The sequence below is a fragment of the Lepidothrix coronata genome, unplaced genomic scaffold (assembly GCF_001604755.1).
Source record: "Lepidothrix coronata isolate B3197 unplaced genomic scaffold, Lepidothrix_coronata-1.0 Scaffold107, whole genome shotgun sequence".
NCBI lineage: Eukaryota > Metazoa > Chordata > Aves > Passeriformes > Pipridae > Lepidothrix > Lepidothrix coronata.
Window position 1 is genome coordinate 2,188,075 of NW_016690287.1, and position 23,870 is coordinate 2,211,944.

General features: G+C 41.0%; 1 protein-coding gene across 1 annotated transcript in view; it reads right to left on the reverse strand.

Moving 5' to 3' along the window:
- Positions 1–23,675, reverse strand: part of DERA (deoxyribose-phosphate aldolase) — a 53,284-nt gene extending 29,609 nt beyond the window's left edge. Inside the window, exons 1-6 of the mRNA XM_017823983.1 lie at positions 23,588–23,675; positions 13,964–14,061; positions 10,402–10,549; positions 9,630–9,725; positions 7,623–7,757; positions 230–358 (exon numbers count right to left, since the gene is read on the reverse strand). Of these exons, the coding sequence (XP_017679472.1) occupies positions 230–358; positions 7,623–7,757; positions 9,630–9,725; positions 10,402–10,549; positions 13,964–14,061; positions 23,588–23,618 (637 nt within the window). The 5' untranslated portion in view covers positions 23,619–23,675. The remainder of the gene's footprint in view (positions 1–229; positions 359–7,622; positions 7,758–9,629; positions 9,726–10,401; positions 10,550–13,963; positions 14,062–23,587) is intronic.
- Positions 23,676–23,870: the final 195 nt, after the last annotated feature.

The window sequence follows — 23,870 nt, forward strand, 5'->3', positions numbered from 1 at the left end:
AATCCTGTCATTCAGCAGTTTTAAGTGTTATTTAACATTTCATTCCGTTTTTGTAGGTTATACAAAACAAGTGACACTTCATCATTACACCTGCAACTTCAGTAATTGCTACACAACAGTTTTTTTCTACTTTCGACAAAACTAAACTTCCACGACTAGAATTTTTAAAGCATCATAAATAATATAGCAAAGACTTTCTTAGCTTGAAAAGAAAACCACATATATTTACCTGCCATCATAGCAATCATACTGGCTTTGTAGACATTAGCAAGGGACCCCAATTCACCTGTTGCCAGGATTGTTTTCATGTGAGCTTCTCCACAGGCCTTACGGCACTGACGTATCTCCTCGTAGAGACCTGTGGATAAAAGCATAGGAAAATGATCAAAGTTGCCTGAGAGACATTTCAAGTGTGGCTGTAATTTCCACTTCTGGATTAATTTTCCAATCTTATAATTAGTCATAGCACTCAAGAACTTCAGTTTTGCAAGTTCAATAAATTACGTGACTGGAGGTAATTAACAATGCCATGCATTTACTTAATAGCTATTAATGCCAGTTCTCTCAAAACTACAAATGTGCACTGTATGCCAAATACTCAAACACATCAGGAGTAAAAAATGCTATGATAGTAAAGATTGATTTTAAACCAGCTTTTCCAGCAATAAATATGGTAGTACATTGAATCAGTAGTCAGGGATGGTTACGTTTTTCCACATACATCACTCTCTCCCTTTCACCCACATTTGCCAAAGTATTCCGTTTAAAAGACACCAAAGGTGTGACCAAGTCATATGATTGCAAACATTAGTGCCACCTGAGATGCCACAACATATCTCCTTGGCTTCCAGCTGCCACTTCTGGATGATCCACATCTCCCTTTAGTTTCCTACTGTTCTCCCCAGCACCATAGAACCAGCTCGGGAAGTCTGATTATGGAACTCAATGTCTGTGTTTAGGCATCTGAATCCCACATTAAGCTTCTTAGAAACAAGAATTTCCTGAAAAAAATCAACACAGTGTGCTAATATCCCTGCAGAGGGGAGGCCAAGGCCTGGGATCACACCTCAAGGACCAGCAAATTCACACGGATCTGTGACCGGGAGGGCAGCCCAGCATTTGGCTGTTCAGGGACATTGTCCAGAGCAGACCACCAGCCTCACAAACTCCTGCTTTCAGATTTACAAAGTGTCATGGCCAAAGAGGCATGCTTGGCTTTCTAACAGTTTTGTATTTTCACAGACTCAGTAAGGACTGGAATAAATTTGGACATAACCAACTATAAAAAGGCCAGAACTTGTGAACCCGGTCAGGTAATGCAACATGGGGAGCACAGTGAAACCCTCCCATCCTTTCCAGTAAAATTCACCAGTGCTCCCACAAAAGTTTATATGTAGGGAGAGGAAAAGAGCTAGAAATGAATGAAACACAGCTGTCAGAAGTTGGCCACTTGGGAATGTGTAAGAGTCCTCCTGTGTGGGGAGAAAAGCAGCTCTTCCAGTGTACAGCCACCACTTCTGGAATTCAATTTTTTTTAAAAAAAAAAAGATGCAAAATAAGCAAACGGGATCCTTCGCAACAGAGTCTTTTTTCAAGCACATAATCAAAAACTTCTTTGGTAGAAGGCTAAAATACAGCTTTAAATAAGTCTTGCTAAAACAGTCCAGACTATAAAGACTAGTTTTTTTCAGCAAGACTTCTTTTTTTCCCCCTCAATCCTTCAGTGAGACCTGGAAATATATGGCTGGACCTCCCTCCACTCACGACGCTGCCGCAGCCGATTGATGCCACTGGCACATCAGGTGTCCAGGGCTGGAATTGCTAGGGTGGCCCTCTTGAGACACACTGCACACATTAGCAGACAACTGGCTAATGCACTTAGCAAGTCCCTTTATAGACACCAGGCTTCACCTTGTTTCTGACTGTGTACCAAAGGTGTGAATTAATCAGTACTAGCATGCAGTCTAACATGTTTTATTGATCAATTGATGATGCTCCAGAAACCTACATCAAATCGAGACTCAAAAAGGAAACACAAAGGACCTGTGCTATTTTTTTGTGCATTTAATAACCCCGTTCCTGTTAGATCCAAACGCAACCTCTTTTTGTGAAGTGACTCTATCCTGAAGCTTTTGAAAAGCCAGAGAAAGCAGCTTTCTTGTTCTTCTAGTTTCGGTAACAAGAGGAAAAGTTTTCTCCACCTTCAAGACACGCCACCAAAAATGTCAAAATAAAATCAACAAAACGTACATTTAGGCTGGATTCCATGCAAAAGGAATTATACCCTCACAGCTGTTGTTCACTGGAGTTAGTGCTGCAGCTACAGCACCCTGCCTACAGTTGGAAGGTGCTTTTACATGCAATTAGCGTCAAGCTCGTTGGAACAGCCTCGCTGCCTGACAGCTCTCGTCATCCCACGGACAGGAGCAACTGAGGAGCTTCAATCAGCCGTGTCTGTCGGGTGAGCTGAGGTGGTGGAAGAGTGGGCATGCTTTAATGGGGCAGGTGTGTAGGGAAGGAATGCTGTTCTTTATTCAGAGACCAATTATTGCAGGCATCAGCTGGCATTCATAGGACGTTTCCAGCCCCACAGTGAAAGCACAAATAGAAAAGCAACTATGGCTGGGACGGAGAATATTAACCAGAGCACCCCAGTCCTGGTGCAAGCCAGAATTCCTTTGATACACAAGTGCAAAAACTACTACTCCTTTCGAAAATAAAAAGAGAAGTTTCAGTGTTCAGTCAGATTTAAATCAAGGCACAAATGATGGGATTATCCTGAAACTTCCTGGCAAATGTCTAAAGTATGGGTGGAGTTAAAAATGTACTCAGTGTTTCAAGGGGTTCCGAGCTTCCTGTGGGACAGTCTGTGCTGCCAGGAAGTCCATCACTTAACTATTCAGCTCCTCCAAGCTGGGCAGGAACAGGATCAAAGTTGGACCATACAATTCTGGGAATATCTGTGACATGTGCAGAACACCAACAACGGACACAGCAGACACAGTTTCTCTGGCTACCATAGTGGTACAAAGATTTTGGTAAACTCCAGAGGCATATTTTCAACTGTGAGCTAAGACCACCAAGAAGAGGTTGTAAGAGAGTTTTCTTTTGACTGCTAAAAACAAAGAAAATAAAATCAAAAGCTCTCAAAGCAAGTGGCCAATAGTGTGTAGCATCTTGAACAAAGCACCAGCATTATCCATTCTAAAAGAGGTCTAAACCTTAACCACAAGGGAAAAAAACCCCAAAACTCAACAAACCCACAAAAAAACTCCCAAAGCAAGTCAACCTATATAGAATATACCTGGAGGCAGATGCTCATTGATATAGTCTGTAGTAGCTTTACTGACTTTGCTGTTAAAATGGATGTGACATAAGAACTCCTCTAAATTGCAGCACTTACTTAAGATACCTGACAGCTTTCATGAACTTTAGATCTGCTTTTACTGGATGCATTTACAGAAGTCAGAAAAATTCAGATTTTGTAGGAAAAAAAATGTTTTCATAGCTGTGATTTTAATTTCACTGTTATAAAACATTAAGTGTTGGAAGATGTCTTTTTTGTAGTTTTCCTAAGATTGCAAATATTCTGTACACTATATTGAATTTTAGCAGATATTAAATACATTATAAAAAAAATATTCTTTCTCCTACACATTTCTCAAGCAAACATCCTTGACAATTTCTGCTGGCTATAATCTGCATTAGATTTTCTAGATGGTCTTTTACTTTGGTCTAATACATTAGTCCTAAATATCATAAAATAAAGTGGATAATCCAAATCTCCTACAAAGGAAATGAAAATATTAACGGGGAAAAAAACCTCACTGCTTAATTTTTTATGGAATAGCTCTTCTCCAAAAAGGTGGTGATAAAACCAATTCTTTTTTAAATTCAATTTATTTGGTGTTTTTATCTAGTCAGTCACATTGACTGATGCTAAGGGTAGAAATTGAGACAAGGAGGGAAGATGTTTTGATTTCTGTTAGACCAAAAGATCAAGGTAATTGTGATGGGAAACTGGAAAATGAGCTGGAATCCCTTCTGTCTGGCATGTTAATGGCAGGTTTGTTAACAAAATGACAAGCACAAGGCTATCAGCTCAACGCAGCTCTCTCAGTTCTGCTCTCAGCCACATATGTGCAACTCCAGGCTCCAGTGATTCACATGGAACTGGAAACAGAGCTCGGCTTCAGGAGCCTGAGCTGCTGCTGACAATGTAAGACAGAAATTGTGCAACTGGACTTTAAGGTCCCAAGTCAGCCTGCACAGCTAGAAACACTAAATCCAGCTATAATGTTTCTGAACAACATGGGGTCTTTTCCAAGTCTCTAGAGCAGAGAGTGTATTTTCTCTGCGCTGTTTACAAAGCATGTAGCACAAAATGGGATATCAATCCCCAAACAAAGCCTCTAAACTCACAGAATTAACAGAACTGAAAAGTAGTTTTCATGAGGTTATATCTAATGTAGTTCATGGATGCAGCCACACTCAAACTTGTTACAGTATAGCTGGTTTTTTCCCCTTTTCTAATAGGAAAATTCAATTGACATAGAGCAAATGATGGATTAACAATACTGTTACAGCCACTGACAGTGTACTGTGTCCAGGTGTTTCCTAAAAACTGTGGAATTAGAAGTAACTCTACAGCACCCCAGACAACTTCAGAAGGTACAGCAAATCCAACATATTGATAAGAGGGGAAAAAAAAGAATTAATAAAAAAATCCAGTTTCTTTCAACAATTTTTTGGCCAACTTGATCACTCCTTACATAAAGACTCCACATTCTATGCCTAAAGGAAGTATCTAAATTGAGATTTTTAAGCTTAATCCATACTTTGTCAAGTGACACAAGATAATGGTTGAGTAAACTACTTTAAAGTAGTATTAGTTTAAAAGCTACAAGGTTGTAAAAGGTACATAAATTCATAAACTTAGATCTCATTTCATGTTATTTTCCAATGTAATTTAGCTGTCCAATGAAGCTGCTTCCATATTCAGCAATATTAGAAAGATCTTAACAATTACTTCACAAAGATGTAGAAAATACCATCTGAGTATGAAGCTCATAAAGAGCTTCAGCAATATTCAAAAACTGCTTTCAAATAACTTGACATAATTGGACATACACTGAAATATTTAATAACCAAACAAGACTTTGAAGAGAATCACAAAGCAACGCTATTCTATCACGGTGACCTCAATTATTGCTCAGGCCAGAAGAAAAGCTACAAATGAACAGTGAGATGAAGCACTCTACCACACACATTTTTGTCAATAACTTCTGAAGTTGTGAACACTGGCAGCATGAGAAAATACCCAGAAAAATATATTATTAGAGTTATAAGCATAAGCAGAGGTTCTGTTATAACTAGAGGCAGCTTTAATTGATGAAGCACCTTGAACACAAGCATGGTTACAGCACTAGACTTCTCAATTTTATGTAATATAGGAATTCAGCCTAAAAAGACTTCTTCATCCCTCCTTCTAGATTTCTTAGAAGTACTTTATACACGTTGAGTATCATATCTAATCATTAGACAGAGGTGAAAACCTGCATGTTCACACAGATAACATACATCTCTTAAAAGCTAAACAGGTAGTCAGAAGACTAGATTTTCACCGAAATACTGAGATCACCTAATGAGGTTTGGTGTTTTTCTTCTGGATGGGAAGGTCAGATATTGTAATTTTTCAACTTGTGGCATCATTATCTGGATGGCAATTAAATTCTCTTCCTGAGGTAGCTTTTTTCGAAGACCACGTAAATGTGTGTCACAAATAGATTCACACTGATGAACAAACTTAGAGAAAACATTTGGAAATAATTTGAATTCTGCTCCCAGGTGAAAAAAAATATACAAGCAGCTGCCAAAATCAGGATGGCTTTCAACCTTATCATGACTTCAGCTCTGGATAAAAGAATATGCATACCAAACTAAAAGTTTACTTATTTAGTAAACTGACAGCTTTATATCACATCCATCATTGCCATGTCTGTGTACTCCTACCCTGTAATTTGTGACCACAAAAACCTATTCATCTCCCACACAGGAAAACCTAACAATGTATGTCCAGTTCACTTCAGTCACCAATACAAACTCTCTTTGAATCTAGCCCTGTATTCCTCCTCTGAGTTCTCCTTCATGTAATCCCAGGCAACAGACCCTCAAGCCTGCACATGCCTTTTGTGTACTAAATAACTGATCTCTGCTCTGTGCAACTTGCACTTAACAGTGGTTTGTTCCATGAAATCCGAAGCATGATAACCACAGTCATGTCAGAAATTGCTGCAAGACGGGTTTCTTCAGACATAACTGCAATTCTGCTCAACTCCAGCTTAGTGGTCTTTTTTGAGTCTTAGTGACAGATCACTGTCCAGCTCACTTTGTACCCAAAGAACACTAATATGTGTCCTCAGCAGGCTGCAGCTCCTGGAGGGGTATCTGCTTTGTAGACCATAGCGAAGACCCTAACAAAGATACAGCACAGGAAGGTGTATGCATAGTCTTGCTGCCAGCTGGTAAAGGTCTTGGTCCATCACGCTGCCTTATTTAAAACCTCTCAATCATCCAGTCCCCATGTTCCGGCAATTTCTGAGGCCATACCTGAATTTACAAATAGCCACTCTGAAAGAAACAAACGTCTGCAGCAATGCACATCCTCCAGAAGTCAAAACGTTTGTAAAGCTGCACAGATTTAAGAGCAGAAGGATGAAGATGGTAAATACTGTAAAAGAGGTCAAAAGATTACAGCAAATGAAACCAGGATATCAGCCCTGAAGACACAGATGCAGAAACATGGATTTTTTGGTTCAATTCTGACTGCTAATTGAAGGAAGGCCAAAATCAGAAAACATGATCTATTAGCAAGATGACTGTATTTCCTTAACTAAACTCAGATACCAGGGGTCCATTATGAAGTCGTCCAACCAACCAGGATATTATGGCACTGCATTATACAACTAAATGGAAAATTCATTCCAAGACAATGATGTGTTTACCTTCACGTGGAGATTAGTTATAGGAGCACTGTCAGCACTTAAGGCAAACCATTCACAGTACATTAAGGAGGCAATTAGAGTAAAAACCATCTTCAGCATTATTGTTCTTACTAATTAGTAGTAGTCTACAGACACCAGAACATCAATAATAATATGAACAGTCAATTTGTACCCTCAATTTTCAGGAGAAAGAAAACAACTAAAATACATGTTTTTGTCAAGAATTGAAACATGTATATTTAACAAGGTATCGTCTACATTAACAGCCCCTTGGGCTTTCTACAAAACTGTTCAAATAATTAGGCTTTCACTCGCTAGTTTTTTAACTCTTTACACAAAATCCTCTAAAGGCACAGAAGGAACAGACCTGAATTTTCAAAGCACATTCCGCATGTCCAGCCTGACACGACTTTCAACAGCATTCTTTTAAAAACAAATGCAACCCTCTGTCAAGAATTAGTTAAATAGGTTTTATTCAGCTCAGAGCCCCAGATTATCAACGACTACTGGGGGAGGGACCATTTTCTTCAAGGACTGATGTGGTGATTTGGGGAAGACACAAAGACAGCATGTGCATATAGAGAGGTTTAGGGTCCTTGCCAAAGGGTGGGGACTCACCTTCCCACTGGCCAGTCAGCACCAGACTCCTGCTAATGACAATGTCAATCTCTCTGGCACCATATTCCACAGCCAGCTTTATTTCAGCCAGTTTGGTTTCTAGAGGAGTTTGTCCAGATGGAAACCCAGCAGCCACTAGCGTGAAAGAGGATGCAGGCAGAGGGAAGAAATGTTTTAGAAATGTTTTAAAGTTTTATAAAATAACCATAAGATTGCATATACCTCTAATACACCAAAAAGTTTGAAAGTTATTCTGTTTTTTACGCCTACCATGATTCAAAAAAATCTAAAGGCACTTCATCCTACCCCCTCTTCACCCACAAGAAGCATTAGCTCTACCCTCAAAATCCAGTGTCCAGCAAGACACTAAGTGCATCTTGTGAAAAGACCTTTCACATCTTAAAATTTTTCCAGAGCAGCCTACATAAAAAGCAAAATATCTATTGCCTCCAGCAGAACTAAGCAAACAAGAAGTGAACTCAGATATGAAGTAATACATACATTTTTAATTCTCTCCAATTCTTTTAAGCAGTATCTAAAGTTAAATCAGAGTAATATCGTTTAACAGCTAAACCACGATACAGCAAAAATTGCTTTCAATGAGATCTACTTAGGATTATGTTTATGATGTTTAAGTACAAAACCCAAAGGTAATTTTGGAAATGGAAAAAACAATGGCTTTTTCAGAGATTGTCTTTCTCTGACATATAAATGCATTTAGTATGTATTTTTCCCACACACAATGAAACAACAAAAAATATTCTCCAGAAAACATGGGTCTTAGCCTTAAACACCCAATCTAACTTCAAAGTTAGCCCCTGCTTTGAGCAAGAGGTTGGAACAGGTGGCATCCAGAGCTCCCTTCCAACCTGCATAATTCCTTGATTCTACTTCTGGCTTATTGTGGATTCAGGACATGTCTCTCCTGTGTGGTGACTGGAGAAGAGCTGGCACTGTCAGAGAGTTGTATGTAAAGGCTCTGAACCTGTAGGCTGCCCAGCAGTCAACAGCCCTCAGCTCTGCACAGATTTAGGATGAGCTGGTTTGGGCTGGGATAGAGTTATCCCCACAGGAGCTGGTACGGGGTTGTGTTTTGGATTTGTTCTGGAAACAGTGTTGGTATTACAAGGATGTTTTGGTTGCTGCTGAGGAAGGGCTTGCACAGAGTCAAGGTCTTTTCTGCCTCTCACCCCACCCCACCAGCGAGTGGGCTGGGGGTGCACAAAAAAACTGGGAGGAGACACAGGCAGGACAGCAGACCCCAACTGCCCAAAGGGATATGCATTCCACATGGCATCATATCCAGCATATAAATCAGGGTTAAATTTGGCTGGGGGCTACTGCTTGTGCTGAGCAACTCTTCTATGTTTGTGTCACTTGTCTCACTTGTGGTTTTTTTCTCTTTTTTTTGTTGCTATTTTCCTTTTCATTGCATTTATTACCATTAGTACTATTAATTGTATTTTATTTGAATTATGAAACTGTTCTTATCTGAACTCCCAGATTTTCTCACTTTTACCCTTCCAATTCTCCTTCCCTCCCCATCCTGGGAGGGGGTGTGTGAGCGAGCAGCTCTGTTGCTTAGTTGCTGGCTATGGTTAAACTTGAGATAGGATTACACTTAAAAGCCAAACAACTGATAGAGAAAATAAGCTTTATATTAGAACTCCTATTATTATCATCATCATCTTCATCTACTAAGTGTACACTGATACTTGTCCAGCATACTATCTCAATTTTTTCTATTCAGGCGAGGAAAACACTGATATATTTTAAAGACTTTTTTGAAGAGCATCCAGCAAAACAGACTTGGCATTCCTGATAAGCTTGAAGTTGAAAGAAAACAAAAGATTAGACCAGAAGAAAATCCTCCCCTCCATTCCCATCCTTCCACCTGTTACTTTTTCACCTTACTCCCTGACACAGAAGCAAACCCAAACTTCTGGATTTTTCCACATATTTTATAACATCAAAATATTTAACTGTGTATTTTTGAATAAAGCTTACCTGAAGCTACTGGTATGTTACAACCAGCAGCCTTTAGGGCCTTAACAGCATCGGTGACTCTTGCAGGATATACACAAACTGCTCCAACAGTAATTCCTGCAAAAGCCACAGTTCAGTTTTTCAGACACAGAATTCTGCCTTCCCCAGTGCACTCCATATTATGAGCACATGTGCATTGTTCTCATCTCCCCCTTCTGCATTCTCACAAGGGTCTTAAGCACCTGCACCAGGGATGTCTGTTCTATTGCTCAAACAGTTCAGGTAATTCTCCCTATTGTTTCCTCCCTCGTGTTCCTTCACCTGACCCTCGGAGCAAGTCTACATCAGCAGGAGTTAGAACTCCAAGATATTTATCGACAGATTCACAGTTTAATGCCAACATGTACAGTTAAGACATGCTTAATCAGCAAATTACTGCAAGACAAACTGTTCTTACTTGTTGAGCCAGACTGAGGCCAGCAGCAACTGAGCAGTCTTTATGTTAATGCAAGTCCTACTGCATTTCTAGTTAAAATGCTATCCTCTAAAAGTCTCAGATAATTGACCTCATATTTAATACTTCCACTGTCTGAAGAGACCATAAATCCAAATTTAAAAAAGAGAACAATCTTTGATACTTTATGTATATGGCTTAGACCAGAGGCCTGGTTCCCCTTTGGTTCTACACCGTACGACTTTAATCAGTGGACCAGAGCCATTTCTGAAAACTGAAAAATAATGAGGAAATGCAGACATTTTCTCGACAAAATACACACAACAAAAGCTCCCATACCCTTATCGTGCATGTCCAAGGCTTTGAGCAGATCCTCTCTGATAGGATGCTTTGCTTTAAAACACAGTCTTTGAACATTTGAAGGAGTGTCATCGCCTGAAAGAGTGGTGAGGTCTATGCAGGTGACAGCTTTCAGCAGCCAAGCAGCCTACAAAGGGAGCAAAACAAGGAAGATAGTATTTCCACTTAAACTTCCAAAGCCAAACTGACTCAGAAGATGCAGGAATCGGAAGCCTGGCGCTCACTCTGACAATGAGGAAACACAGAGGATAAGACAGAGGATATACTAATAATGGCTTATGATAGACAGGGTTGGCAGATATTTATTCATGTCTTGAGCAGTATCTAATGATACAGAAAAGATTTGGAATCAAAAGTCCCCTCTCAGAACCAAAGGATCAAATTCCAATTTTTGGTGCAAAAGCTAACTACCAAATGGGGCTCTGTAAGAATCAGACATTTTTATCCGGAAAAAAAAAAAAAGCATCTTGTTTCTGTAAGACAAAGATAAAAACCACCTATGTGAGATACCTCACTGCCATAATATGCCTTGTGCTACACGGTATGTCTGTATCTTTTAAGGGTTGTATGCACAAGAAATTATACACATGCTTCAAGAGAAGCACAGGTTTGCAATCGACAGCACACAGAGGAGTTCACACATCAGCAATTTGCACACTTGCATGCTTATCCTGCTGTGAGAGTGAAATGTGGAATTGGGGGGGTTAAGAACCCCACCTTCTTCAAACTTAGGGTCTAGACTCCAGATGTTTCCACTTTCTTTCGTGTGAATTAGGAATAAAAAACAATTCTGTAATTATTTGGTGCAAAGTTAAAAATCAAAAGCAAGAGCTAAGTGACAAGGCTAAAGCACTCTTTATATGAAAATGCTACAGAATTTTAAAATAGTTATTAATCAAAGAATGGAACAGAAGCACAATTAAAAATTTTATGAGCTTTTTTGCTGAACAAAAGTTGAGCTTAACAGATTATTTTGAAATATTTGTTGAAGGTCTTCCAGCAAATGCTCATTTACAGTGATGGCTTCACTAAAAGCTGACATCTCTTTCTGGGCACTTGTACAAGGGGAGAGTTTGCAACAGCAAAGTCCATAAAGCCCCTCTTTGATTGCTCTGCTCTGTGACACGATTTGTCAGTGCAGGCAGCTAAGCTTGTTTCTGCATGAAGGTATTACTCTGAAAATCTTCCATGGCTGGCCTGCCTACAAAACTTTCACACTTCGCTGATGGGAGTCTCCTTTCGGCACCTGCAGCAAATGTGACACTGAAACCTGCTTTGGGGTGACTCAACAGAGTAATGAACCATCACTGGCCTCTGTCAGTCTAAGCTTGACTGCTTTCTAACTGATTTCTCCTTTCACCCTCTAATACATCAAAGGGGTTTTTCACTTTAAATAGTTTTGTGTTTCTTCTACTTGGATTTTTTTATCCTTCGTTCCAGGGAATTTTTGTCTCATCTCTTACGACATGAATCATAAACTGATCAAGACAGATGTAGTCAGGGAGTTCCAATAACTTTGGGGGTTTTTTAAAGGGTTTTCCAAATGTGTATTTTGGGCAATGGGCTGCAGAATTCGAATCAGTGATGCTCCTTACATTCAAACACGCAACGGTTCAAAATCATCTCTGAAATAAATAGCACATGACTATCCTGCAATGACAGTGTTCAAATACAGGAGAGATGCTTCTGACATTCTTCAAAGTAAAACCTTGCTGAAGTACCAATGTTTCTACACAGGAGGGTGGAGAAATGTTAGTAATAAATATTTTTCCTCCAGCTGTGTTGTGGGAGTGACACTAAATCCCTTTCTTCCAAATGATTCTTTGTATTGAAAGCCTGTGGCTCTCTCTGTACAGTAAGTGTGGTCAAATCAGACTCTCTTTTTACACTACTGCAGCTGCAGTATCTGAGGATAACCAAGATTATGAAACACCCTCTCGATTTTCTCCCTGACACTATTTCCCAACTCAGAACCACTGGACTGATTACCTTGGTATCAAGTAACTTTTTTGTGCACAAGAAACTTTTAAGAAATGCTGAGCTGGTGTCCAACTTTCCTCAGTTTATGTCCATTTTTTTTATTTAATCATAACACACAAAGCACAAACTTTCAGGACGGAAAAAGAGGCAGGAAGATTTTTTTTCTATCACCTCCCAGTAGGATCTTACAGCTACATCAACTTATCCCCAAACTGTCATCCCCAAGATCTGTGCTCATTGTGAACACAGCTTCAGCCACTCCAGAATGGCTGCACAACACGCTTGGGCTCAGGATGTCAACTATTTTGAGCAATTTTTTTCCAAGAATTAAATGTAATTAAATGATTCTTGCTTTGTTCTATTATGTCCCACTGTTAAGACTCATCCTTCGCTGACTCCTTCCTCCTGCTTCCAGGTTTTCAGTTACTGCTGCACACAAACCACTTGTTTAGTGAGCAGTGGGGAGGAATCCCATGAATCTTCCTGCAGAACAGCTGTTTGGTGAATGAAGAATCAGTCTGTCTTTTGGACACCAGCTACAACCCAGGGGCTGGGAGCTCACTGGTTGCTCCAGCTCTGCTGCACAGCATTTCCCAGACCTCGCCCTTGGCCGAATGCTGCTGCCAAACCACTCAGAGCATCCTGCAGCCAGTTCTGCTTGCCATTCCCCTCTCAGCACTTCCCATCCTGCCACTGAGGGGGCAGAAGCCAGCACGTGGCTGTGCCTCACCTGTCCTGCACTGCAGAACACATCAGCCTACACTGGTGACTGAGTGGCTCTGTGTAATGTATAAACTGGAGAAACCAAAATGCACACCAGGCCAGTATCTGTCAATTCTGCCAGGAGGGCAGCAACCAGCAGAGGTTGAGGGTAACTGCCAAGACACTCTAAACGTGTATTCAATGAATTCAAGTCAGCCCTGAAGAGAAGTTCATTTGCACCACTGGCTCTAGTGATGCTTTACATGAACTTATTTTATAGTAAGGTGGAAAATAACCCACCATTTACCTTATCTCAGCAGTTGAAAAGTCAGTCCCCCTAATACTAGTGGGCTCCTTCCCCCCTCCAAATGCCACAGCCAGTCAGTATTTTTTTCTTAATTTTAGGTAAAAACTAGTTAAGCAATGAAATCACACACGTTGGGAATGTTTAAGTAAAGAAAAATCATCCAGGTAGGTCAAACTTGACAGGGACCACGATCATATCTTACAGCTCTAAAATTAAAAAAAATAAGACGGCAGCATGCAGAGGAGTCTGTCTGGGAAACAGAATAAATGTGGTGGGATAGTAATATACAATTTAATCCACTCATGAATAAAGATGACTTAAATCCATTTGCGGTTTTGCCACTCATGAGTTATAAGGTTTTTAACTTGTTTGGATAAATGCGTCACCTTATTCCATCCCATCATCATCAAATACAAATTATTAAAATAAGACATGGACAAGCACATCTTTTAAGTTTACATGTATCTTGAAAAAAATTCAATATTACAGCCTGGAGAGGGAGAGCGACTGCTTTAAAAATACAGGAACAGAATGCATAAGAAGAGCACTTACTTGCCAATTACCTTTCAAAGTTTTCCATTTTTTAATTTCTTCTGCATGCCTCACAACTGCAGGTCGATTCACATACACTTTTGAGATCCAGCCAAGTTCTGTGAGGAAAAACAAACAAAAAAAAGTCTTACCTATTTCTGTGTTCTTATAATACATGGTGTGGTACTTTAGAAGAAAGTTGTAGCTTGGTTTGGAACCTCTGAAGAGCATGTTGTGCTTTCATGTCCTTTTAGGGACTTGTGTAGTTATCACCAGTCCAAAATAGCATTAACTTCTGTTAGAGTATGATCTGTGAACTGGATGTTTCACACAGCATGTTCTGTTTGCCATTACGACTGAATTAACTTAGCACTGATGAGAGACATCCTGTTGCCAGTCCTGGACTAAGTACATGCAGCATGAAAAAAAAACCCACCCACAAAACAGCCTTCTGCCTTTGCTTGCTGATTTACTTCTTAATTCTGAATAAATAGTAACACTTATTCAGCCCTTTGCTCGTCTGCTGGGTCCCAGGACACAACAGCATTTTTTGTGTGCCTGAACCTTTGTTTACAGACGGTGGACCCCACACGCTCAAAAAAAACCCTGAACAAACTCAGGCATAACAAAGCATTTAGGTTGTTATTGTCTGGAGCTAATGCTACTGAATTTGCTACTAGGGCCTGATTAACTGCAGGTTTCCAAAAGTACTGAATTCTGGGCAACACACCCTTCTGGAAGCAGCCCTAGAAGTGCTCACCTTGCCAAGTGCCTGGGAGGACTCAGGGCAGCATCTTCAACGTGTGAATTCCTTCAGGTGCCCACTGAAGGGAGACAACTCACAACTTCAGTGAGGTTCAGTATCCATGAACAATAACCCAAAGAGAAGCAGATGCTCAACATACTGTCTAAAACTAGCAGAACCACGTACTGGACTCTGCTTAATGAGGGCTAACAAAGGGTAACTGACTGAAAAAGGAGAACTGAGGGTTTCAGGCTCTTGAATCTTTAAATTTTTGCTTAGTGTGATAAACCAAAAGTGTAAATTTTTATTATTAATATACATAAACTGCTCATGGGAGTACACAGGAAAAAGAAATCGGAATATCTTTAAAATCTCTCATATCCCAAAACACAAATATTTTTTCTAAATACTAATCATAGAAGCATTCCATGCAAATACTCTGAAAACAACATCAACAATCATTAACCACCAATCATCAGCAAATCACCCCCATCAATCATCAAATATCATCATCAGTTGAGGTCAGAATAGGGACATGGACATAGATACCAGGAGATAATAATTCTGGGTGACTGACTTTATTAAGAGCATGTTATCTCTATGAATCTTCTTTACCACCGCATTAAATTTGCATTTCCCTCGAGCATATTGATTTAAAAAAAGGTTTAAAACTTAAAAAAAAAAAAGCTGATAGCCAAAATCACTAATTTGGTACAGAAATCTTACCCTTGATAGCTTTAATAGCCAAAAAAAAGTAGAAAACTAATATAACTAGCCAAAGTATGTGTAAATAAAAGCTCATTTTCCTAGACTTACAAAAAGCCGCAGAGAAACCAATTTAGGGTAAAGATGACTCACTGGAAATGCAGAATAAGAGCATTAATAGCTAAATAAAATCTTGTTCTGAGCACAGTAAGCTACTGTGCTACCGCTTTCCTATTACTACATGCAAGATATTAATGAGTGGTGTCTACAAGGTCAAAATGTTGGCTAAAAGCAGAAAAAGTAAATCAATGACGGAATTTCAAAGGAATCCTAAAGAATTTATGGATTTCTTTAGAATTTAGCATCAGACCCACTGCATAGGAACAAGGAAAAGGAGTGGTTTGCAACTCTGCAAACAACTCTTTGTTACTTCTCTGTGTTTTCAAAGCTACAGGCTGATCCATTCTGCCCCAAAAGCAGGAAGCTCAGCTGACATGTGCAAAGCAGGTGAGAAAAGCTATTGCTACAAAAGCTGTGGCTGGAATTTTCCTCCTTTTTGCCTATCAATAAATGCAAACTATACAGGCAGCTGAAACATAGACTAGCAAAACCTCTGCATCCCCTGCAGTTGCCTTAAGCTTGAAGTTCCTGCAGTGCCCACACACCACTTCCCATGGGGCCACTACAGGGAATACTGACAAAGTCCATGAGGGAGGAAAGCACAACTAACCAACCAACAAAATAAATAAAGAAATAAATAAATGCATACATACATAAATAAATGAATACATACATAAAAGTAGGAAACACAAACTCTGTGTTATGATTCTCCTACTATGTGCCAAGTACTTAGGTAGTATCATTTAATCATAATACCATTTATTGTTATAGCTTTGGAGCCCTACTGGGTGCACAGTAACCTTTCGGTCCCTTGGGAAAATGTGATAAAATCAAAGAAAAAAGTTTAGATGAAGAAAATCCGCTTCTCATTCTCTATAAGGATCCTTTCAGTTAGCCTGTTCTTTCTACATTACTAAAGACAACCAATAAATACAACTAACAATTAGTTTATAAAAAATTCCAGCCTTCTGTAGAAGAGTTTGGGAGAATATGAAGGCAGTGTCCAGTCTGCTGCATAGGGAAAATTCAAGTTTGAGATGAAAATTTAAATGAAAGAACATAAATCTCCCCCATGAGGTTAACTCTGCATTAGTCATTATTTGCAGAGGATTCAGGATTCATCACGTGCTGGATTGGGTAGAAACACACATAGAGGTGTTGTATCTACCCCACCTGACTTTTGAGCTACTCAGAAGGTCTGAGGAATCCTTTCAGAACACAGAGCACTGCACACTAGATTACCTTAAAGGAAAAAGTATTGTGCCATTTGGAGAAAGAAAAAAAAAAAGAAAAAAAAAAAAAAAAAAGAAAAAGTAAACCAGTGGAAGAAAAGATGTGGAAGAAGTGAAATAAGTTACTACTTTTGCTTTGACCAAAGTCACCTGTGAAAATTACCAAATATCAGCTGATCAGCAATAGCTGACCAAATGTTCTTTGCAAATATGATGAAATTCATTGGCTTAAGCCCCTTTCACTGTGTAACACATTTTTCCTTCTGTGTTCAGTAAGTCAAGGCTAGCCACGAAGGTAACTCACACATGGCAACTCAGTGACGTCTAATATCTAATTTTGGTGCCCGAGACACAAGTTTCCTTGAAAGATCATAGAATTTGGACCTCCAAGTATTTTTCTGAATGTGGGATCTCTAACCACTGCGCACAGCAAAGGCAGAAAAGATAAAAAAAACCATTAAATAATTTTACAAAATCAGAACTCCATCCTTTTTGTACAGCCTAATGCGAGACAGTGTGCGGCCTACTACAGGAAATAAAATGGTGTCATAAAAATTGCACAGCACAAGGAAGGACAAAGGTTCTGGTAATATGCAGCAGCAGATGGAGACTTCCATCTAACACAGACCTTTTATTCAAGCCCATTTCTACATTAATTAAAGCAATGGGCAAGTGAAAACAAATATGTCTCAGTGTAATCGTCTCAAAATAGACTTTCAAAGTTTGCCATGTGAGGTCTCATCAAATCTTTAGATGTAAGTATCTCTATTCAGCAAAACCAATCACAATTCCAGCAATTTTTTTTCCCATTAAAAATCAGAATAAAACCATTATTTGAAATAGAACTGACTGCCTTTGGATTCTTGCCCTCCCTCACTCCCCCAAGCTTTATGATTTAGTATCTGGCTAAGGAAAACTATATTTAATTAGGCTCATTAACCTTGCAGTGTGAACACGTCTTTTTTTTTTTTTTAAATAAGTCATCTGCTAGTCATCTGCACAGTCATGTGGCTTCAGGGATAAAAGTAATTAAAGCAGTTACACTACAGCTAATTAGCCAATATTCTGTAATCACTCTTCAAGTTTACTTTTTTCTCTGAAGACATTTGAAGAAATCATATTCAATTTCTTAGCAGGAAATTCATCTCCTCTCTTTGAAGAACACAAACCCAAAAATACCAAGCATTTCCTCAGAAAACAATAAACAAAAACACTTCATTAGGATAATTACATAAATATCTAAGGTACCTAACACATTCTTCATAAAACCAACTAAGCTTTCCAAAAGCTTTAAAAAAAAATGTGTCGATGGCATCCCTTCAGATGGTGAAACAGAAAGCTCAAAAATGCCTGAGGCAGTAGTTTCACAAGCATTTTAAGGCAGCACTGTCCCCAAAAGAAGCTGCATCCCAACTGATTATTTCCTTCTCTGTGCCAGAAACAGCATGTGTGCTCCTGCTCTTACCATGAAGACAGGATAAAACGAGTAAGGGAAGTGATGAAAGCTGTTATTTCTGGAGAAGCGAGTGAAACTGCGTCCTGAACCCGCAGTGGAAGACGAGGTAATTCAGCTGGACACAGGCTGACCCCAGCTGGCCATGCAGAGCTGAGCAAAGCCACTGAAGACAGAGAAAAGGCTTCAGGATCAGGTCTTGTTACAGTTGTCTTACCATGTAAGCTTTTTAGAGGTTTGGGGGTTATTCAGTTTCGTGGAGGCAGAAGCTTTAATTATTTTTCCGTAGTGACACTTGCTATGGACCAACAGGTCCATAATTTTGGATGTTTTTTTCTTTACACGAAAGAAGTTCAGCCCCAAAGCCATCTGCATTCAGATACTCGATGCAGGACATGAAAGAACAAGCCCTGAACTAGAAATCAGCTCTACTATCTTGTGACATTACTGAAATCACACAGTGGATCCTGGTATCCTCCAAAGCACTTTGAAAAACACTGACAAGTCTTTCCTCAGAAAGAAAGCTGCAGATATAGGGGCCTGGTTTCCTGCAGATCCAAGTCCCCTGTTGTTCCTTCTCTTCTTCCCGGGCTTGAGACCTCTCCTCACTCCAATAACTCAGCTGTCCTGACATAGTCCTACAACCATGGACTAAAGCAGGATGTTGTTACTTGCATAAAGCCCAAACAAACAACTCGCAATGAAAATTCATGTGAATGCTGATCTGTGCTTGCCTTTCTCTCTACAGAGGATGAAAATTCACGTAAATGCTGATCTGTTCTTGCCTTTCTCTCAACAGAGGGACTAATTTGGTCACTCCACCCAGCGCCTTACTTATTTCAGAGACATCTACCTGTCCTTCAAATTTGACTAAAATTATCCAGCAGATTCAAAAGGTGTTAGAAAGGAACAGTGAAGAACCAGAGCCACAGTACAGGCTAAAACCAGCTATTAATATATTAGAACAGAATTATGCTGTCTTGAAAGGGATGCAACACTTCATTATCTAAATGCCACTTACCAACAGGCTAGCTCTCACATGTAAATGGCTCAGAAATACCAGCTATAATTAAAAATATCAATTGAAACATAATGAATGTATTTCTGGCCCTTCAATTAGAGGGTCTGAGCAACACAGATAGATTTTGGGTTTTTTAGATCCAAGAACATTGCAAAACAACAGTAACTAATTACTCATTGCTCAGAATACACAGACATACATGTATATACATATATACACAGACATACATACACACACAGAGGTAAAAAAACATATAGAATAATTTGAGCTGGAAGGTTTCTGAAGGTCGCTTGTCCAAACTCCTGTGCAATGCAGCATCAGCACTGAGCTCAGGCTGCTGAGGGCTTTGCTCAATGAGGTTTTGAGTGTCCTCAAAGATGCAGACTGCACAGCCTCTCTGGGCAACCTGTGCCACCACTGGACTCTTCCGTATGAAAAAGTTTTTCCTTATATCCAGTATGAACTTCTCTGGCTGCTGTCTTACTTCATCTCATCAAGCAATGCTGTGAAGAGCACAGCTCTGCCTTCTAGATGCACTCCCTGCAGGGATGAGCTGGCAGCTGTCAGGACCCCCAAAAGCCATTGCTTCCCCGGGCTGAACCCACCCAGCTCCATCAGCATTTCCTCACAGGGCAAGTGCTCCAGCCCTGGACCCACTGTGGTGTCCCTCTGCTGAAGGGTGACAAGTCATCAATCTCTTTTTCCTATTGGGAAGCAAGAAAACTGGACACAGTCTTCCAGGGCTGCTCTAACAAGTGCTGGGCAGAAGGGACAGTCCCTCTCTCCCCATGAACTACTGTCCATGTCCCCACTGGAACATCCCAGGAGGCCCCGTGTGGCTGCTGGGACTTGTCCTTCCCGGGGCAGGGCTCTGTCTCTGGGCCTGCTGGACATCTGTTGACCCATTTTCTCAGCCAGTTTGGGTCCCTCTAAACAATCTGGCTAATTCAGTCTCACTTGCAAACTTTATGCAAACTTTTTGCAAACAAGCCACTGCCCCTTCAAAGTCACTGAAAAGAATGTTAAACAGGACAAGTCCCAGGCTAGATGCCTGTAATGCCCTGCTTGGTACCAGCCCCAAAGCAGAGTATTGACCATCATCTTCTCAGCCCAACCAGCAGACCAGGTTTTCAACTATTTCAGTACCTGTTCATCCAAATGTCTCAACTTGGATACAAAATACTGCAAGACAGTGTAAAAAGCCTTGCTGAAGTAGAATTAAATGACATCCACTGCTCTCCCCTTGTCAACATATCCAGTCATTTTACTGTGGAAGGCAATTAGGTTGGTCAGGCCATTTACCCTTTTACCAGAATAACAAATGATAAATACAGAAGATAACACTGCCTGGTTTTAAACTTTCTATTTTGCCATTTTCTGCCCCTAATCAAGGTTACTAAATGTCTTTTTCCACGACTTCTGAAGTCGTCCCATCAAAACTGCACCTGCAGGGAACAGAAAACCCATATGTCTGCATCCCCAAACCAAAGAAGTATGGTACTAGCTTACACATATAAATCAGATACTCATCGACATGTTTCACTATTTTGTTGTGAAGTGGCATTAAAAAGTGGCATCTGATAGTTCTCTGAAATATGACAAAACATGAGACGTCTGGACTATTATAACCGAGCAACCTTGTGAGCAGAGCAGGAGAGGCAGACTCCTTTCAGGCCCTGCAGGCATCGTGGTGAACCCCAGTACAAAAGAATGACTCCATAAACAGTCCCCGTGGAATGAAAAACTTGTAAAATTCTTTATCTGGCTTCTTTACACGACTTTGTGATGGCAAATGTATCAGTGTATTAGGCTAGTGACCCTCTGACTGTGCACATCAGTGTCTTCATCTGTGGAACACATACCTGTTCTTTATCCCAAGCAAACACGTTCTTCTACAAATGCACAGTGATGGGAAGGAGGGAAGAATTTAAGGGCTTTTACAAAAATATATTTATTTTACAAAAAAAAAAAACCAAACACATGGAAAAGCACTGCATTCCATGATTTCTGAAGAGCTTGGCTTGTTGATAAACAAATAGATGTTTTCTGACGGCAGGATCAGAAATTTACTGCTTAAATAATGACATGTAGCAAGCACAGAAATAGACACAGAAAAGGACTCAAATAATATATTTTTAAGTAAAATATATTTTACCACTAGATGTCCCTGTTAGAAAACTATAATCCTACAAAATGCTGTGTGAGATACAGGACAAATCACTTGAATTACTGTTAAAGCTGCTGCCACAAGTTTGAAAAACCTTCAAAAACTGAAGTGCCTCTATCACAGCAGTGTGTATTGTCAGCAACCACGAAAGATAAAGGGTTTAACACATTCTTTTTGAATACTGCTACCAGCTAAGGTACAGCATTAAGTAGGATATGTTAAGTGGTGTATTAAGAATATTGCTGTATTTCAGATGTGTATTTAGCAGGAGAGTAAATGGCAGGGAGATTCAGTTCTCCCTTTAAAGCAGCTGCTAGAAGCTGCCACTTAAATGTGGCCACCACACCATTCCCCTACTACACCTGTCCCAAGCATCCAACTCAGCTCATTTTGACCACAACTGGTTTAAATAAAGATCACTGAGAAGGGATGGCAACAAGTATCTGCTGATAATCTGAGGGCACTGGCCTTTCCAGGTAAATCAGCTGCAGCTGGAAGAGGCCACATGGTGCAGCCCTGAAGACATCCATCGCTCTGTGCTCTCTGTTGATAATCTTGGGCATTAGTTGACTCTGCCTCTTAGGCAGGGAAGGGCTACTTAACAGGAGAAGACAGAGTTATAGAAAGTATTTGGAATATACTCAAAGATTATTTTACTGGGTGCAAAAAACCAGTGATTATGTTGTGCTGGTCAGCTGCACGTTGAACACTTTTCCCTTGACTGTGGCTGCACAGCAAGATCCAGCCAACGGTTAGTGAGGTTACCCATCTCTTCCAATAATTTCCCACTAGACAGTAGGATCTTCCTTGAGTGTATGCCTCTTGGAGGATGACTGCTTGATAAGAACTGAACTGGCTTCACATTCAAGTTTCTGAACTCCCCACACATACCAACAATTAACTGTAAGACTGAGTTTACAGTAAGAAAAAGCATGCAACACACCTAGTTTAAAATAACTGGAGTGTATTTGCAAACTTCAGTGCTAGCTTGTTTTCCTAAGAGACACAGAAGTTTTGTCACTATGTCATTAACGTGTTTGTTTCAGCAAAAAGATGCTGTTCAGGTGGCTACGGCTGAAACTCACCCCCCCCCTACAAAGAGCCCACAAACAAGCACATCAGAGAGCAATCAGACAGCTCACTTTTAGGAGTTGCAACACGTCCATGATTTCAGTGAATGAAAACGCAGTCGACTCTCACTTGTCCACAAGTTAATAATTTAAACTGCATGTTAATTCCGTAAAACGCGCCTGTGCTTGTTCTCGTGATAGGAGTGCAGCCACATGACACCACGTGCCTCCTGAACTCTGCTCGCACTTACAGATATCCCTGTCCCACACCAGCTTTGCTTCCCATCTTCCGTGATGCCACCCCTGTATCTCCTCCACTTAACTGTCCACTTACTCACGCTGACCAAATTATCACACCTTAAAGGCAGACTGTAGGAAGGCTCATCCCTTCAATTCATTCCACTGCTGCAGCTGTGTTTTGCTGGGTGGAGAAGTGAGAAAGCTGTAGCCCTTTTTCTTTTCCCAGAAACGAGCAGAAGAGAAATTCTCCTAATTGCTCCAGAGAAACCCTTTTTTGGCTGCTCTCTGCTTCACCCGAGGCAGAGCCAACTTTCGGGCTTGGAGACCACCTGGAAAATCCCTGTCACTCCTCAGAGAGCAAGCAACAAGGGGAATGATAAGAAGAGGTGAAGTCTCAGATTTGCAAATATGAATCCAACTCATCAAGTGTTTTGAATCCCTTGGGAAGAAGGAGAGTAGGGAGGATTACTCCGTGAGAACCAGCAAGGTGTGTGAGAGAGGACCAAGCCCAGCTTTGTGACAGGACTGGGGGCTGTGGAGCCCCGCAGCCCCGGCCGCCCCTACAACCTGTCACCCTGCTCGGAACCCTTCCAGCCAAAGTCCCGTGTGACACAGGGAGACCTCAACTTGTGTTCAACCTCCAGTAACAAAGGGAAAACCAGCCTCCTGCCGGCCTCCCGGTTACACGCCACTGGAATACCTTAGAAGACCTACAGGACTCGTAGGTCTGTTTTGTTTTTTTCGGACAGACAAGGCTGTGCAGCAGCCCGGCTCCTACACACCGAGGTGGGCCGGCGCCTCCAGCCACCCCCTCGCCCGCCCGCCCGCGCCCCGCGGCTGCCGCCGGGAGCCCCTCCCGAGAGCCCCGCAGGTCCCCCCGGGGAACCCTTACCCAGCTCGGTGCCCGGGTTTCGCCCCGCCATGGTTCTCCGCCGCCGACCCGGGCGGGGCGGGCAGAGCTCGGCCCCGCCCCGCGGGCAGGAAGCGGCGGCGGGTCCGGCCCGGCCTTGGGTGTTCTCCGCCACCGCCACGTGGGCGCCGAGCCCGGAGCTCTGGGCTCACCCAGCGAGCATCCTCCCCAGGGCGACAGCACGGCCCTTCGGCAGCGGGAGCTCCGGGGACATTCCTTTATGGATACATGGATATGCCATTCCCTTAGTGATACATAACGCCGA